General features: G+C 39.5%; 1 protein-coding gene across 1 annotated transcript in view; it reads right to left on the minus strand.

Moving 5' to 3' along the window:
• LOC139939210 (rabankyrin-5-like) overlaps positions 1-15,006 on the minus strand; it is a 34,590-nt gene that overhangs the window by 14,560 nt on the left and 5,024 nt on the right. The window contains exons 3-16 of the mRNA XM_071935004.1: positions 14,057-14,175; positions 13,030-13,165; positions 11,657-11,780; positions 10,710-10,859; positions 9,631-9,796; positions 8,155-8,359; positions 7,403-7,471; positions 6,758-6,909; positions 5,126-5,229; positions 4,364-4,604; positions 3,024-3,276; positions 1,745-1,913; positions 695-813; positions 30-186 (exon numbers count right to left, since the gene is read on the minus strand). Coding sequence (XP_071791105.1) covers positions 30-186; positions 695-813; positions 1,745-1,913; positions 3,024-3,276; positions 4,364-4,604; positions 5,126-5,229; positions 6,758-6,909; positions 7,403-7,471; positions 8,155-8,359; positions 9,631-9,796; positions 10,710-10,859; positions 11,657-11,780; positions 13,030-13,165; positions 14,057-14,175 — 2,164 coding nt within the window. The remainder of the gene's footprint in view (positions 1-29; positions 187-694; positions 814-1,744; positions 1,914-3,023; positions 3,277-4,363; positions 4,605-5,125; positions 5,230-6,757; positions 6,910-7,402; positions 7,472-8,154; positions 8,360-9,630; positions 9,797-10,709; positions 10,860-11,656; positions 11,781-13,029; positions 13,166-14,056; positions 14,176-15,006) is intronic.

The raw sequence follows: 15,006 nt of genomic DNA on the forward strand, positions 1-15,006 counted from the left end.
ACCAATAGTGTCCACTGCCTTTAACTGACCTTTGCGTTGACATCAGCCTGCTGTTCTACAAGGCACTGTACTACAAGTTCCTGGCCCCATTCACATGCTCTGTGCAGAGGGCCCTGGCCATCCTTAGACTCCATACCACCCTCACCATGAGGTCCTGGTCTACGTGGACTGTTTACATCACACATACTGTAACGATAGATGATAATAGAAATTATGAAATGGTAATTTTAAGAATCATTCAGTCATGACTTGTGTTAATTTGTCATTGAATCTGAGGACAGCTTTAAGTGGGTCAAAATGTGTCCATGAAGTTCAACAAACAAATAAAAAAAATAAAAAAATAGAAATTGGTTTAGAATCCTTCAAAAACCAGTTCAATTTGTTTAATTCAATTCGACATTTATTGTACTTTTATCTATTAAGACCTGTGTACTAGGATTGGTAGTGTACCGAAAAGGAGAGCCATAAACACTTATCATGAAGAGTAGAGGTTAACCTTGGTGTATCTGGTTCACATAGAAAGCACCCTTATTTACAGGTTTCCTCGGGCTTGCAAGCTTCAGTAATTAAGTTAACTTATGAGGCATCCTTGGTTTCATTACCAGAAATATATAATAATAACAATCCAAAATAGGAACAATTTATAGCAACCATTTTTCAGTGACAAATTTTGATCCAAGAAAGTTTTTTGTACCTCCTGATGAGGAAACAGGCCACAGCTTCATTGTTTTCATCGATGGCTTTATGAAGTAACGTCTGCTGGCAACCATCAAAGCCTGGACCCCACGCTGTTGTGTCACAACCATGACGAACCTACAAAATAATCAAACACACAAATCGGATAAAAGCAAGGCTACCAACTTTTGCATCAAGCGATCAGAAAGATTTTCTACATGTACAGTAGTTGATTGAGAATCAACATAACAGTGAGAAGGGAGACTAACGTATGAACATTTCATTTCAAAAGGTGGTTGTGTTCTTGAGATATCACTGAAAAATATACAGCCTTTATTTTATTTTTAGTATTTTTAGGAACTTAGTCTGTGTGAGTTTATCAACACTATTTAATTGTAATGCTTTAAAGGGAATGTACACAAAAAGGGATGGTACAATGTACTCAAAACAAATATTAACTTAAAAACTGACTTGGTAATGAGCATTGAAGATCTGTTGATAGTATAAAACATTGTGAGAAACGGCTCCCTCTGAAGTAACGTATATTTTGAAATAGACGTAATTTCTCACGAAAATAATAAAAGACTTCTAGCTAGAAGTCTTTTATTCCTATCTGAAAGCACACAAAGTCGTCCAACAAGGGTGTTTTTTCTTTCATCAGGTTTGTTATTTAACAGGTTTGTTATTTTATGCATAATGTTGAGATACACCAAGTGAGAACACTGGTCTGTGACAATTACCTATAGTGTACCTTCCCTTTAAGGAATTTAATTTCAAAAAAATATTTCCATCAAAAATTTGTCCACAGTTTTTAAAGTCCGCCATCTTGAAACAAAGCCTAACCGAACCCAACAAGTCATTATTACTGTTTGGTTGGAACAGCCTCGTCGCTGCGATTCAACAAACACGCGAAAAAGCTCAACCAAGATGTTTCTTGTTGGGGGGCCGCCAAAACGCACTAGACCTACCAAACAGATGAATCAATGAAAACAAATCAAGAGAACACAAAATAATTTTTTTTAATTTTTTTTTTTAAATTTTTTAATCAAATTAATAAAATTGAACCTACCAGGGTTGATGCTACGTCTTCCTGTCCGCTCTCCAGTGCAACCCACAATGGTGGATTACCCTTCTCATCCGGTGTATTCATATTAGCGCCCCGGACACACAACGCATCGACGACCACGGGAAGATGGCGCTTGATGGCTAGCTGTAGAGGAGTTTCTCCACCTCGAGATCTGGATGGGAAAAAAAACATCATTGTTCCAAGATTGTTGTTTGTTTATTTGTTTAGATGTGTTGGCGTACACAGAGCTCAGGGGACTTTTACACAATGTAATAAAGGTCCCTTTGAGGTCAATCAGACACAGTACTAAAGTCAGTTTAACTCATGGCTCAACCCGATCGAGTTCAACTCTGTGTGTCTGAACGGTTCTAAAGTTAGTCCGAATCGAGTTCAACCCACAAAAGATAAAGCTTTCAGGGAGGGGGTTTATCTTTAGACCACTTCGGGTTTATCTTTTAACACCGTGTGTGGACAATAAAAAAGACCACATTCGGTTTAACTCACAACAGACGACCCATTAGCCTCCGTAATCATTACGTAAACACCTGGTGACCAATGAACAGGCCAATAAACAGGATGTTAGAGTAACGGGGTTGCGTTTGCTTTGACCTCTTAAAACCAAAGATAAACCGTATCGGGTTTAACTCAGTGCTGTCTGAACGCAAGGGTGTTTTATTTTTATGACCACCCCCTACTGCTCGTACAAGTTAAACCGGTTTGGGTCTAACTTAGTGCGCTGTATGAACATACCCTATATAACGTATTTTCTCTGTTAAACTGGGCCCCACAAAAGCAACGGGATTCTTTAGAAAGGGGAATAATAGAACAACAAAAGGAAGTCCCACAACTCTGTGTGCAGTAGTAGGTGTGATCTTCCCACCAAGGAAACTCAGCAAATTCATACAAGGGGAACAGCAAATATCTCTCATGCAAACATTGCTTAACGTACTTGATTGTGAACTGCACAAATTTCGATTCAGTAACTAGATGACAATACTTATTCTCGTCAATGTGAAACCAACAGGTAGAGTGCCGGTGTCCCAGGGAAATCTGTTTCCCAAAGATTCCATCCCCCATATGGGTAAATAATATGGACTGAAGGAGGTTGATTCAAAAGAGGGCGCCATCAGAAGAAATTTGTACACAGTTCGTTGATGTGGGGGGATAGAATCTCCAAGGGACAAAAACAAAAACACTGGCAAATTATTCCAGAGGTCACTAGCTAGTTCAACTCATGCTGTAGTGAATTTTTCTCTGCTCAACCCATAACTAATATTCTTACTTGATGTTGATATCGGCTTGATGCTCCAGCAAGAACAAAGCACTCTGGGTATCCTGTTTGCTGATGGCCGTATGAAGTAACGTCAACCCGTCCAGCGTCGTGCAGTTGATGTTAGCACCACCGTGGAGTAGCTGGGCCGCAAAGCTGTGCAGACCGGTCCATAGTGCCAGACCAAGTACTGTCTGGTCATTACTGTCCTTCACGTTAAAGTCAGGGATGATCAGGACGCCATCTTGGCCCTGCATGGCGTTTGCTGTTTAACACAAACCATTTAAAATAGAATTGGTGAGTTGGTCACATAAAATTAATAAACTACCTCCCAAAATTAATAATAACTTGTTGTTGTTGATTCTTATAGAGCAAATATCTTTGTCAAGTCCTAGGTACAATAATCATGAAACTGCTTGCTAACAATAAATGCTTACGTCAGAAAAATAATTCCATTACGATAAATATTTGCCATAGTGAACTTGTAATTCTCATTGCAAAGCAGTCTTCACTAAGGAGCCATTCAGAGCAAACAATACGTTAATTGTGGGTGGGTGGATAAAAAAAAATATGATTTAAAGCCAGTTGACCCTTTCGGTACAGGAAAAAAAAAAGTTCACAGATTTACAAATAACTTACAGGGTTTACAGAAGGTAGTGGTGAAATACTTCTCTTGAAATATTATTCCATGAAATGCTTTACTTCTTGAGAAAGCAGTAAAACAATATCAATTCTCGTTAACGAAAATTACAGATTTATTTTAAACGAGTGTCATGACATGGCGAAACGCGCGGATACAAGGGTGGGTTTTTCCGTTATTTTCTCCCGAATCCGATGACTGATTCAGCCCAAACTTTCACAGGTTTGTTATTTGATCTAGAAGTTGTGATACACGAAGTGTAGGCCTTGGACAATACTGTTTACCGAAAGGGTCCAATGGCTTTAAACTATGAGTATAACTACGATGCTTGAAAATGATCATCATCAGTCGCGGTCAGAAAAAATCAACAGTCGCAAGAGTAGAAACTTTCCTCCTACGACATATTCCCAACAGGCGAAACAAATCAATCGATTTTACATTGTGTACCGTATGTATAGATTGCGTTGTGCATTATTAGTGCCCAGCAGCCGATTTCACGAAACACTATCTCGAGTTAGGACGACTAACTCGTTCTAACTTAGGATTGGTTCAATGCATCCTAACGTCTTCGGATACGGAACCTAACTCGTCCTAAGTCCTAAGTTAGGAAGAGTTTGGTGAAATCGACGACCAGTGTTCTTGATCTTGATGGTTCCTTAACAACACAAACAAAACCAGGGTAGACCTGAAGTCTCACAAACTACCAACTTACTTCTATGCTCCAGGAACACACTGACGACATCTGAGTGTTGGTTAGCGATCGCCATGTGTAGAGGTGTCTGCCTAGAGGCTAGGAGGAGATTGGGCTGACCGTCCTCTTCAAGATTCAGCTGGTTCATCTTGCCTAAGACATCCTCCTTGGTCTGAGCGTTGGGGTTAGCTCCCTTCTGGAGCAGTAGAGCTACTAGCTTAGCCAAGCCGTTGACGGCTGCAGCATGTAGAGGTGTTTCACCCTGAATTTAGCAAAACCAAAACCAACAAATAAGTAAATAATAAAGAAAATATTTATAAAAGTGCCTTTTGCAAAGATTCCAAAGAGCTGTACAAAGCAACAACAACAAAAAAGTACCGAAACATCTTTGGTTTTTCTTAAAATGAGAAATTTTGTTTGATACAACAAAAATGCATATAAACTAGAAAAGAGAAAAGAAATTGTATCTCCTGGCTGCCACTTCCCAGGTTGTATCACAAACTTGGGTAATATCCCAGTTAACAGTTGTATGGCTGACTGGTTGACTGGCAACAAAGACATTAACAAAATAGGGAGACCACCAACAGATAGCTCAATTAGTAGAGCGCCACCTTTGTTAAACCCCACATCACAAAAACAGTAACTAAAACAAACAAAATGAAAATAAAAATATTTTTTTGGTGATCCCTTTGTGACAGTATCCTCAAGAAACAGAGGAAGATTTGAGGAGTTTCAAAATAGTAAAAGATAGAAATAAATTATTGACAAAAAGATCTGACATACCTTGAAATTGGCAAGATTTGTTGAGGCTCCCTTTGTGGCAAGAAATAACGCAGCATCCTCATTGGTCAGACCAGACTTACAGACTCGATGGAGAAGACTATCACCTAGGAAACCATCAACATCAAAACAACAACAAATAAATATATCTTTCCCCTTATTGCAAGAGAGCAAACATCTTTCGAATGTTTCGTGTGACTCATCAAAAAAACAATATAAAATTCATTTTGTTCAAGCATTGCCGCAGAATACACTCAACTGAGTGAAATCTGGCTTTTCTTTGCCTCATGAAATGGACCCTTCCCATGAAATATGCTAATTACATTCACGCATGCGTACAGACCCTGTTGGTTGGCAAACACCATAATGTTGTGCAATAAGCAGACGCGCAATCGCGTCTGCGTCACGCACCCATTAGCCGTGTACAAAACAGCGCGATGTTCCCTCTGTTTCCAACCAAAATGTTAATGCGCACGCGCTATGTGCATAGGCCTGGGCGAATTATTCGAATATCCGGTTAATGGCGAATAGGTTTTCCTATCCGTAACCGCGAATGCCTTTTTTTTCTTAACCGGATATCCGCATAGGGCGCAAATACCTCTGTACAAACCGGATAATTCTGTAATAACAACCGAGTAACCGGATATTATTTAACTATCCGAATATCCGCGGACGTCGGGCGACAACGGATATAAATGTTTCGTCTGAATCCTTATGAAACTTCTGTTAAGACAGCATAAAACAGTATAAATTAAGTATTTAACTATGCTCACCTCCGTGAAGAGTTAAAACAATGACATTTCTGACGTAATTTGTCCAAAGATTACACAAGTTTTCCTTCACGTAGAGTCAATTACGATCAAAAGAAAAAGCAAATCGCCATCTTTAAATTAGATCCGGTCATTTTTATGAATGAACCGAGTGACACTGTCTAAAACTAATATCAATCCGCCCATAAGATCTCATTCACAAACAAACAACGCCCTCTATTGGCAAAAAAAATTATTCGAGTATCCGTTAATTTCGGATAGTTGGCCAGCGGTATCCGAATAACAAAATTTCACTATTCGCCCAGCACTATATGTGCAATTTACATATTTCATCGGAAGGGTCTATTGAATAGTCCAGATTTCACCTTATGATTGCATTCAATTTTAAGGGAATAAAAGAGTGGTCTGGGGTCTTGAACAATCGTTTAAAACCGGCAGGGTTGTAGCCATACGATTAAGGCCCAAGCCAAAGGGGAGTTCCTTTATCAAATGCCCACAACCATGCAAGGTTTTTTTTTTTAAAACGTTTTTAAAAGAATTAGTCACCACTGTTTTATTTCCATTCATAAATGCTCTTTTTGTTACAAAATGTTGGAAAATCTGTACAAAAAATGCTGTATATTTTCAGTCCTTATAACAGTCAACAAAAAGAGGCAACAAAAAACAAGCAAATATTTCAGAAACAACCCTGTGAATGTCACTGTCAAGTGCCCCAATCGTCCTATATTTATCAGTACAGGACTCCTATATTCAAATTTAAAGGGTAACGCGTCACAGCAGCAAATAAATGGCAAAATAAAGTATTACATTTGACATGTATTCCACCAATCAGATGTGTTCGATATAGAATCTAGCGTGTATGTACCAGTGTGTAAGTTGACTGAGTCAGCGCTACATCCTCTCCTAATGAGTTTAGCCGCCATGCTGTCCTCACCAAACCCAGAAGCCCTCAGTGTTGGATCCAAGGCCAACCATAAACCGCTGTCACCTTCAGCATTCTGAAGGTCAAGGTTCAACCTAGGAAGATAAGAAAGCATTGGGTATCAGGGTAACTCACCGACATAACCAGGGTTTGTCCTGGTTTCATTGGCTGCATACTACGCCACAGTACCTTGTAATGAGCGCTTTACAAGAAGCCACTATTACTATTATAAGACAAACTTTTGGAGGTAAGGATAAAATACATCATTCTTTAATTCAGCCTGAAAGCTTTGGGCCTACTGATAATGAAGTTCATACTAGAACCATTTTTTTCTGAAAAACATGTCCCTCTGAAATGAATTCATAAACAAGAAAACTGTATCTGGAAACGTAAGTAACTGCAACAGTTGATTTCGGTTGTTACAACCAAAATTAAGGACAATGTCTTTACATGCTGAAAATTGTGAATGGTCATCACTATTTTCTCCTGACTCACAATGGACTAAGTTATTTCATGTTTATGCTTTACACGAAACATGAACACTGTACAATAACTTGAAGCATTCGGAAGTAAAACTATCTTACTTACGATTTTTGAGATAACAGAAGATCAAAAACTTCAGTGTTTCGGCTGCTTACAGCTCGGTGCAATGCAGAGCTAAAAACAAGTACAAGAATAACAATAAAATTTGTCACAAGGAATCTAGGTTTTAGGCCTATTTGGGGATTTGCCATTTGTTATTTTTGTCATCTTTAAAGGCAGTGGACACTATTGGTAATCACTCAAAATAATTGTAAGCATAAAACCTTACTTGGAAACGAGTAATGGGGAGCTGTTCGTTAGTATAAAACATTGTGAGAAATGGCTCCCTCTGAAGTGACATAGTTTTCCACGAATTTGATTTCGAGACCTCAGAATTAGCTTTTGAGGTCTCGAAATCAAGCACCTGAAAGCACACAACTTCGTGTGACAAGGGTGTTTTCTTTCATTATTATCTCGCAACTTCGGCGACCAATTGAGCACAAATTTTCACAGGTTTGTTATTTTATGCATATGTTGAGATCCACCAAGTGAGAGGACTGGTCTTTGACAACTACCAATAGTGTCCAGTGTCTTTAATGAGGGTAAACTCCGATCAGCGCCCAGCACTGCTCTCCATAGAGGCACTCAGTACAAAACTTGTATTAGCAAAACACATATCACACCATCAAAGCTGTTAGAGAGAAAGACGATGGTCTCCATTTAAAAAAAGAAAATTGTATAAAAAATTTAAGATTAAAAGACAGATCGTGAGAAAAGGGTTAAAGAACCAATTTTGAGTTTTCCAATTCAGAACTTACTTTCCTCGCGTGTCTTGTTGGTCTGGATTAGAACCATGCTGTAGTAACTTGACGGCCACCTCCATCATGTCCGATATGACGTCTGGAGCAGAGCTTAAGGGACTGTACGATGCCGCAATGTGAAGTGCAGTCTCTTTCTCTTGATGTGTCGCTGCGTTGACCTTCGTTCCCGCTTGGATCAAGAAGAATGCTGAGAACTTGTCCCCTGATATGAAGACAAGTAATACCAAACTTTAAAGAAACACTCACACATACGTTAAATAAAAATCTCTATCTCTATCAGACAAAAGCATTTGCCTGTGGTCTACTCCTCAAATTGTACCCCGCTTGAATCACTGGTATTCCATAACTGCCATTTCCTCATCTTAACAAGTTAAAGACACTGGCAGAATTGGTAATTGTCAAAGACTAGCCTTCACAGTTGGTGTATCTCAACACATGCATAAAATAACTAACTTGTGAAAATTTGAGCTCAATAGGTCATCAAAGTTGCGAGATAATAATGAAAGAAAAAACACCCTTGTCACACGAAGTTGTGTGCTTTCAGATGCTTGATTTCGAGACCTCAAAATCTAATTCTGAGGTCTCAAAATCAAATTCATGGAAAATTACTTTTTTCTCGAAAACTATGTTACTTCAGAGGGAGCCGTTTCTCACAATGTTTTGTACTATCAACCTCTCCCCATTACTTGTTACCAAGTAAGGTTTTATGCTAATAATTATTTTGAGTAATTACCAATAGTGTCCACTGCCTTTAAAGGGTGAGAAAGATAGAACAACAATAATGCCATTAAATGGTAACAAATACAAGACGGTTAACATTCAGCAGCAGGTATTCCGAGGCCATACAGGCAGTGTTGTAGCTAGACCAGTTGTAGTGGTGGGCACTAAATCAAATTTTGTTGGAAGTCTACCAAGGGCAAGGGATCAACAACATTATTTGTGTTTAATTATAGGCCATTATTGCTGAAGTGGGGCCAGGTTCCCTAACTGTTTATGTTATGGGGCCATGCAATAAGTAGAATCATCTTTTGACTGTGTTCTTTCTCTGTGACATTTGATACTCCTTATCATTAGCTGTGTCTCTAGATCAATGCACAGTGGACAATATTTGAAATCTGTGCCTGGCGGCACAGTGTATTTTGCTCAGAGTGCTGGGCAAAAACTGTGAGTCCTGGGCAGGCCCGCCCAGCACCGCCCACCGTGGCTACAACACTGCGTACAGGCTCTGTTTTCACATCTCGCTCAATACAAGTCGGTTACTCTCTCTCTAAAGCCCGATTAATATTTCCTGCGAATGCGAATGCGAAGCGATATTTTAACATTATATGGCTGTTTTTTGTGGCAAATGTTATGCAGGAATTGAACATACTTCAACTGATGCAAATTATTTGTTGCGAATTTTTGACGTCAATATTCGTATCGCATTCGCATTCGCAAAAAGTATGAACCGGGCTTAACTCTTAAAGCACTGACCTCGCTTGACTGCCTTGTGGAGTAAACAGCGCCCTCCAGAGTCTGCTCTGTCTATATCCACTTTGTGTTTGACGAGTTCGTGTGCGATACTCTCTTGTTTACTGGCGAGTGCCAAATCTAGAGGTAGATCACCTCGCTCGTCAATCTCATCCAATTTATCGGGGAGCTACCGGGTTAAAAGCAAACAAAAAACGATAACAAAAGTTGCATGGAGATTTGCTATTAATAATGGTTTTTACCCATACATCAATTTGTGTTAGCACTGTATACTCAGCACATTTCTGAGTCCCTTAAACAAAATTCACAGGCATATTACTCAGGTGGGATTCAAATTCTCGACCTTTGCATCTAGAGCAGTGTCTTACCAACCAACCAATCGATCGATCAATCAATCAATCAATCAATCAATCGTTAAATTTATAAGGGGCTAATCCAACAGTCGTTGCTCATAGCGCCGTACAATAGGCCTTTGAAAAAAGATGAGATTTAAGCAAAGTTTTGAAATTTGCTAATGAAGAAGATTGCCTGATGTTCTGAGGAAGATGATTTCACATCCTGGGGCCAATTTCATAGAGCTGCTTAAGCAAAAAATTTGCTTAAGCACGAAAATAGCTCGCTTGTTTAACACATGTAACTGGCCAAAATTTCCTGCCATATACATTGCTTATGACTAGTAATAAGCTGTTGTTTACTTAGCATTACAATTGAGTGTAGTCTTGGCCGGTAATCTGATTTTACTAAGCAATGAATATTTTGCTTAAGCAATTTTTTTGCTTAAGCAGCTAGGAAATTGGGCCCTGGTGCTGCAATAGAAAAGGCACGATCCCCCCAACTGTGTTTAGTTCTTTGAGTGTGAAAAAGTGAAGTGTGGGAACAGGAACGCAGATTTCTGACAGGTTCTTTGATTGACAATAAGTCAGTGAGATATGAAGGGGCTGAGGCATTGAGGCAGGGAAACACAAGTAGGAGGATCTTAAATCGAGAGCTTTACCAACCAGCAATTTGCTGTTGAAAGCAACCCCATGCGGTCAAAAATAGCCAATTAGAAAAAAACTTTTACTGAAAAGAGTCCGACGTACCAGAGCATCAAACTCCATGAGATACAGAAAGACAATATCCTCTCGTCGATTCCTGATGGCGTGATGAAGAGGAAATGGCGTCTTGGCTTTGAACATCTTGTAGAGCAGCGGAGCTGTCATGTTGACAAAGTCATCACTTGTGAAGTCATTCTGTTGACAAATCAAAACATATAAGTAGTAATGTAGTTCTAATAGGCACTTATTAGGTGCTTTTAAACATCTAACTTAAGCACCTTCAACTATTACTATTTTTATATATAAAAACTAGAGGGCGCACTGGCCTAAATATGCGACCCGGCATGCCAGCATGCGGCCATTTTCTAAGTTGACAAAACAGCATCACTCAGCGTGTGTTTGTGCGGCCATTTTGTAAGTTGACAAAACAGCATCGCGTCAGCGTTCAATAAACACAAACTCTAACGTGTACTTCATATTCAACGAGCGTAGAGAATGGCGCGCGTGTCTCCTTGCGGTCCAATCGCGTTTGTGCAAGCAGCATCACCGGTGCGCCCTCTAGTTCTCATGTATAACTCTATAACTACTACCTATGTGCATCCGGCTTTTAAATCTTAAACTCAACCCTAATTGGGTAAATTTTTGCATCATGTCCTCAGGTTATTTATAAAAACGCCTGGTTTATTTCAAATAGGTTAACATTGTACACCAATATAACAGCTAACATATACGGCTTTATTTGTATCAAATCTCACAATGTTTTGGAAAATATTGCAGCAATTTTTTATTTCAAATTTTAGTTATTCAATCATTCATCGTCAACTTGTTTTTACACAGGTTGAGTTGAAAGCATTAAGAATTCCTGAAACACAAATTGGTCAATTTGGACTAGAATAGCATGAAGGATAAGAAAATAGAAAATTGCATGAGGGCTTCATCATCCAACGAAAGAAGACCACAACCTGATGAATGGTGAGTTGTTAATTACTTACCCAGTGGTTGGAGATCAGTTCTGAGCAGTGAGCCTTGAGCGACGTAGCTCCAATCTCCTCAGCTGTCTGGTAGTATCGGATGCAGTTTCTTACATCCACTGAAGACATTAACGCTTTCTCGCACCTTGTGAAGATGAGGTAAACAAATCATTAATGTGTCATGTTATGGCCCAAGTAGGGGTCAAGCCAACTGGACTCAAGCTCTGGCGGGTGTTTCTGATCAGCAGAGTGTGGGTTTGAGACACGGTCTTGGCACCTGTGTCCTTAACCCTTAATAGAACATTAATTTCTGTATAACCATCACCTAACGCCAAGACTTAATTTCATTGAAAATGTCAGGAAAATTAATAAGAAAGAAAATACGAACAAATTTTTATCTTTAGGATTGCAGATTTTATGTTTACATTACAAAATGTAAATTCGGTCTGATACATTTTCATTGATCCTCTGGTGTGAGTAGGTTAAATCTTGCAGCCGTTTGTGGCTGCTAAAGGGCATTTAAGTACAAGCCATAAGAGCACCGATTTCAAACTCTGGTGTTCCTGATCAGCAGAGTGTGGGTGTGAATCCCCAGCCGTGACACTTGTGTCCTTAAGCAAGACACTTAACCATTGCTTCGTCCTTCGGATGGGACATAGCCATTGGTCCCATGTGCTATGTAACGCATGTAATAGAGCCCAGTGCACTTATCGAAAAGACAAGGGGTTCGCCCCGGTGTTCCTGGTCCGATCAGTAGCAAATTGCGCCACAGCACCTTGTAAAACATTACGTGATGCTATCCAAGGATTAGGTCTCATAATACAAAAACGTACTCCCACATCTTGCAGAAAATACTGTACATGTATGTTACAGCGCCGAGAGCATCACTGAGTGACGGACATGTGCGCTATATAAGAAGCCACAATTATTATGATTATTATTATAAACAGATTTAAAGGCAGTGGACACTATTGGTAATTACTCAAAACAATTATTAGCACAAAACCTTTCTTGGTGACGAGATATGGGGAGAGGTTGATGGTATAAAACATTGTGAGAAACGGCTCCCTCTGAAGTGCCATAGTTTCCGAGAAAGAAGTAATTTTCCACGAATTTGATTTCGAGACCTCAAATTTAGAACTTGAGGTCTCAAAATCAACCATCTAAACGCACACACCTTCGTGTGACAAGGGTGTTTTTTTCTTTCATTCATATCTCGCAAGTTCGATGACCGATTGAGCTCAAATTTTCACCGTTTTTTTTTTTTGTATATGTTGAGATACACCAACTATGAAGACTGGTCTTTGACAATAACCAATAGTGTCCACTGTCTTTAAAGTAGGAAGAATATCATGCCTGCTACTGCAACTCCTCTTCTCCCCTGGGCTACTTACCTGTCCCGGAGAGTATCCAGTTTGAATTTGCTGGCAGCTTTCATGAGTCCGAGTACGAACCCATCCTCCGTCTTCATGTCGATGTTGTCAGTGTAGACCCATTTGAGCAGCGCCATGCCGGTGTCATACGGTATACCTAGCAGTAAAGCATTATAAAGTTGCCGCAATTTTTTTTATTTTTGTTTTTCAAGTTTATCTTCAAGAAGGCCTTAAGAAGTAAAATTGTATCAAGGTTCTTTTAATGGCCTTTCCTGACTTAAACCAACAACTTTGTAGTTTAGTCAGGAATGATGACAGTCTTGCCAGCTGGGCAAGCTGGGTATTTTGTAGTTATTTTTTTCATTTGTTAATGTTAGGCCAAAGAAAAAAAATACCAGTTTTTCCCCCCTCATCTTTTATTGCATCCATTTTTTATTTTTTTTAACTTTTTGTTTCTTAAAAAAGACAACTTTTCTGTGTAAATGTCATAAAACTAACTAATCTTTTGAGAACTTGTACAAAGTGGTGACTTTAAACTAAAGCAATTGGTGGCCAGTTCAAATTGAAATGCTTGGCAGCCACCTTTGGCCACTCTTTTTGAAAAAACCCAGACGGTCAACTGGTATTTTTTAATTTATTTTTTATTTATTTTTTTAGTTTATTATGCAAGTCACCTGACACACAAGGCCACTTCAAGGAGTGGGCTACAATTATTTTTTCCAGAGGCCATTGCCACCTACTCCTAGGGCTGAAACAGAGTTACCCCTTTTACAGTCCATACGAATGTAGGCTTGGGTATCATCAATTCGAAGCCTGGCCGGTAGAGCATAAAGCACTACCTCCCCAATTTTCATGTAGCAAGTGTCACGACCGGGATCCGAACCCACACCCTGCTGATCAAACACCAGTGCTCGAATCCGGTGCTCTTAACCACTCGGCCATGACACTGTTTTTTACTTTGCCTTATGTAGGCCCTATATAATGTTTTTTTTTTCTTTTTTCTTAACTCAACATTTTTAAACATTGACTATTCTGAATGGCCCCTTACCGGTGAAGTTGAGTTCATTGGCCTCCGATAGATTTGGAACTCCCCACTGGGTGCTACGAGCTGCTAAGACAAACCGGTGAGCTTTGACCTCTTTGCCATCCAGATGGACGACTAGATCGCTGAAAAGACAAAATGTATCAAAATGCCATCATCAGGACTGACCTATGTATAACACTAGCTTGGCGTATAATGCCAAAATGCTGTTTGCTAGTAAACACCACTTTTCAGCTTGCTCTATGTGATACTGAAACCTGCAACCTATGTACTTGTTTTAAATACTTATTTCTTTAATAAGCAGGCATGCAACTGCTCGTTGAAAAAAAAAGAGGAAAATTTTCAAAGGCACAATGCAAGTGCGGAGCGAGGCAGCCGAATGCCACGGGACATGATACCCGCAATGATAGCCTATAAAATGTTGAGGTTTTTTATGCTCTTAGGTGCATTGTTAGCATGTACTAGGCTTATTTTACATGATGGTAGTTGTACACTGTCATTGCCAGGCATATATTAGGCTTAAAAAAAAAGAATTCTGAAGAAAAGAAAAAAAGAGAATTCCGCGGAAACACGGAAAAACTTGCACAAAAAAAACTTGCACTGTCTAGTAAAACTGCTACAGGCTAGTAAACTGATACAGGCTTCTAAATGTGCCCTGTGTGTTACTAAAAACTGTGCAACCTACATGTTTACAATGCTAATATTTTTTTCTTTTTAAATGTAAAGAAGAGCATACAGCAGCCACAGCCAGGAACACCAAGGCGAACCCCTTCTCTTTTCTTTAAGTGCACTGGGTTCTTTTACATGCGTTACACAACACATGGGACCAGCAGCTTTCTGTCCCCTCCAAACGAAGCAATGGTTAAGTGTCTTGCTCAAGGACACAAGTGTCACAGCTGGGGATTCGAACCCACACTCTGCTGATCAGAAACACCAGAGTTTGAATTCGGTGCCAT

This window comes from Asterias amurensis, chromosome 6, assembly GCF_032118995.1.
Source record: "Asterias amurensis chromosome 6, ASM3211899v1".
Lineage (NCBI taxonomy): Eukaryota > Metazoa > Echinodermata > Asteroidea > Forcipulatida > Asteriidae > Asterias > Asterias amurensis.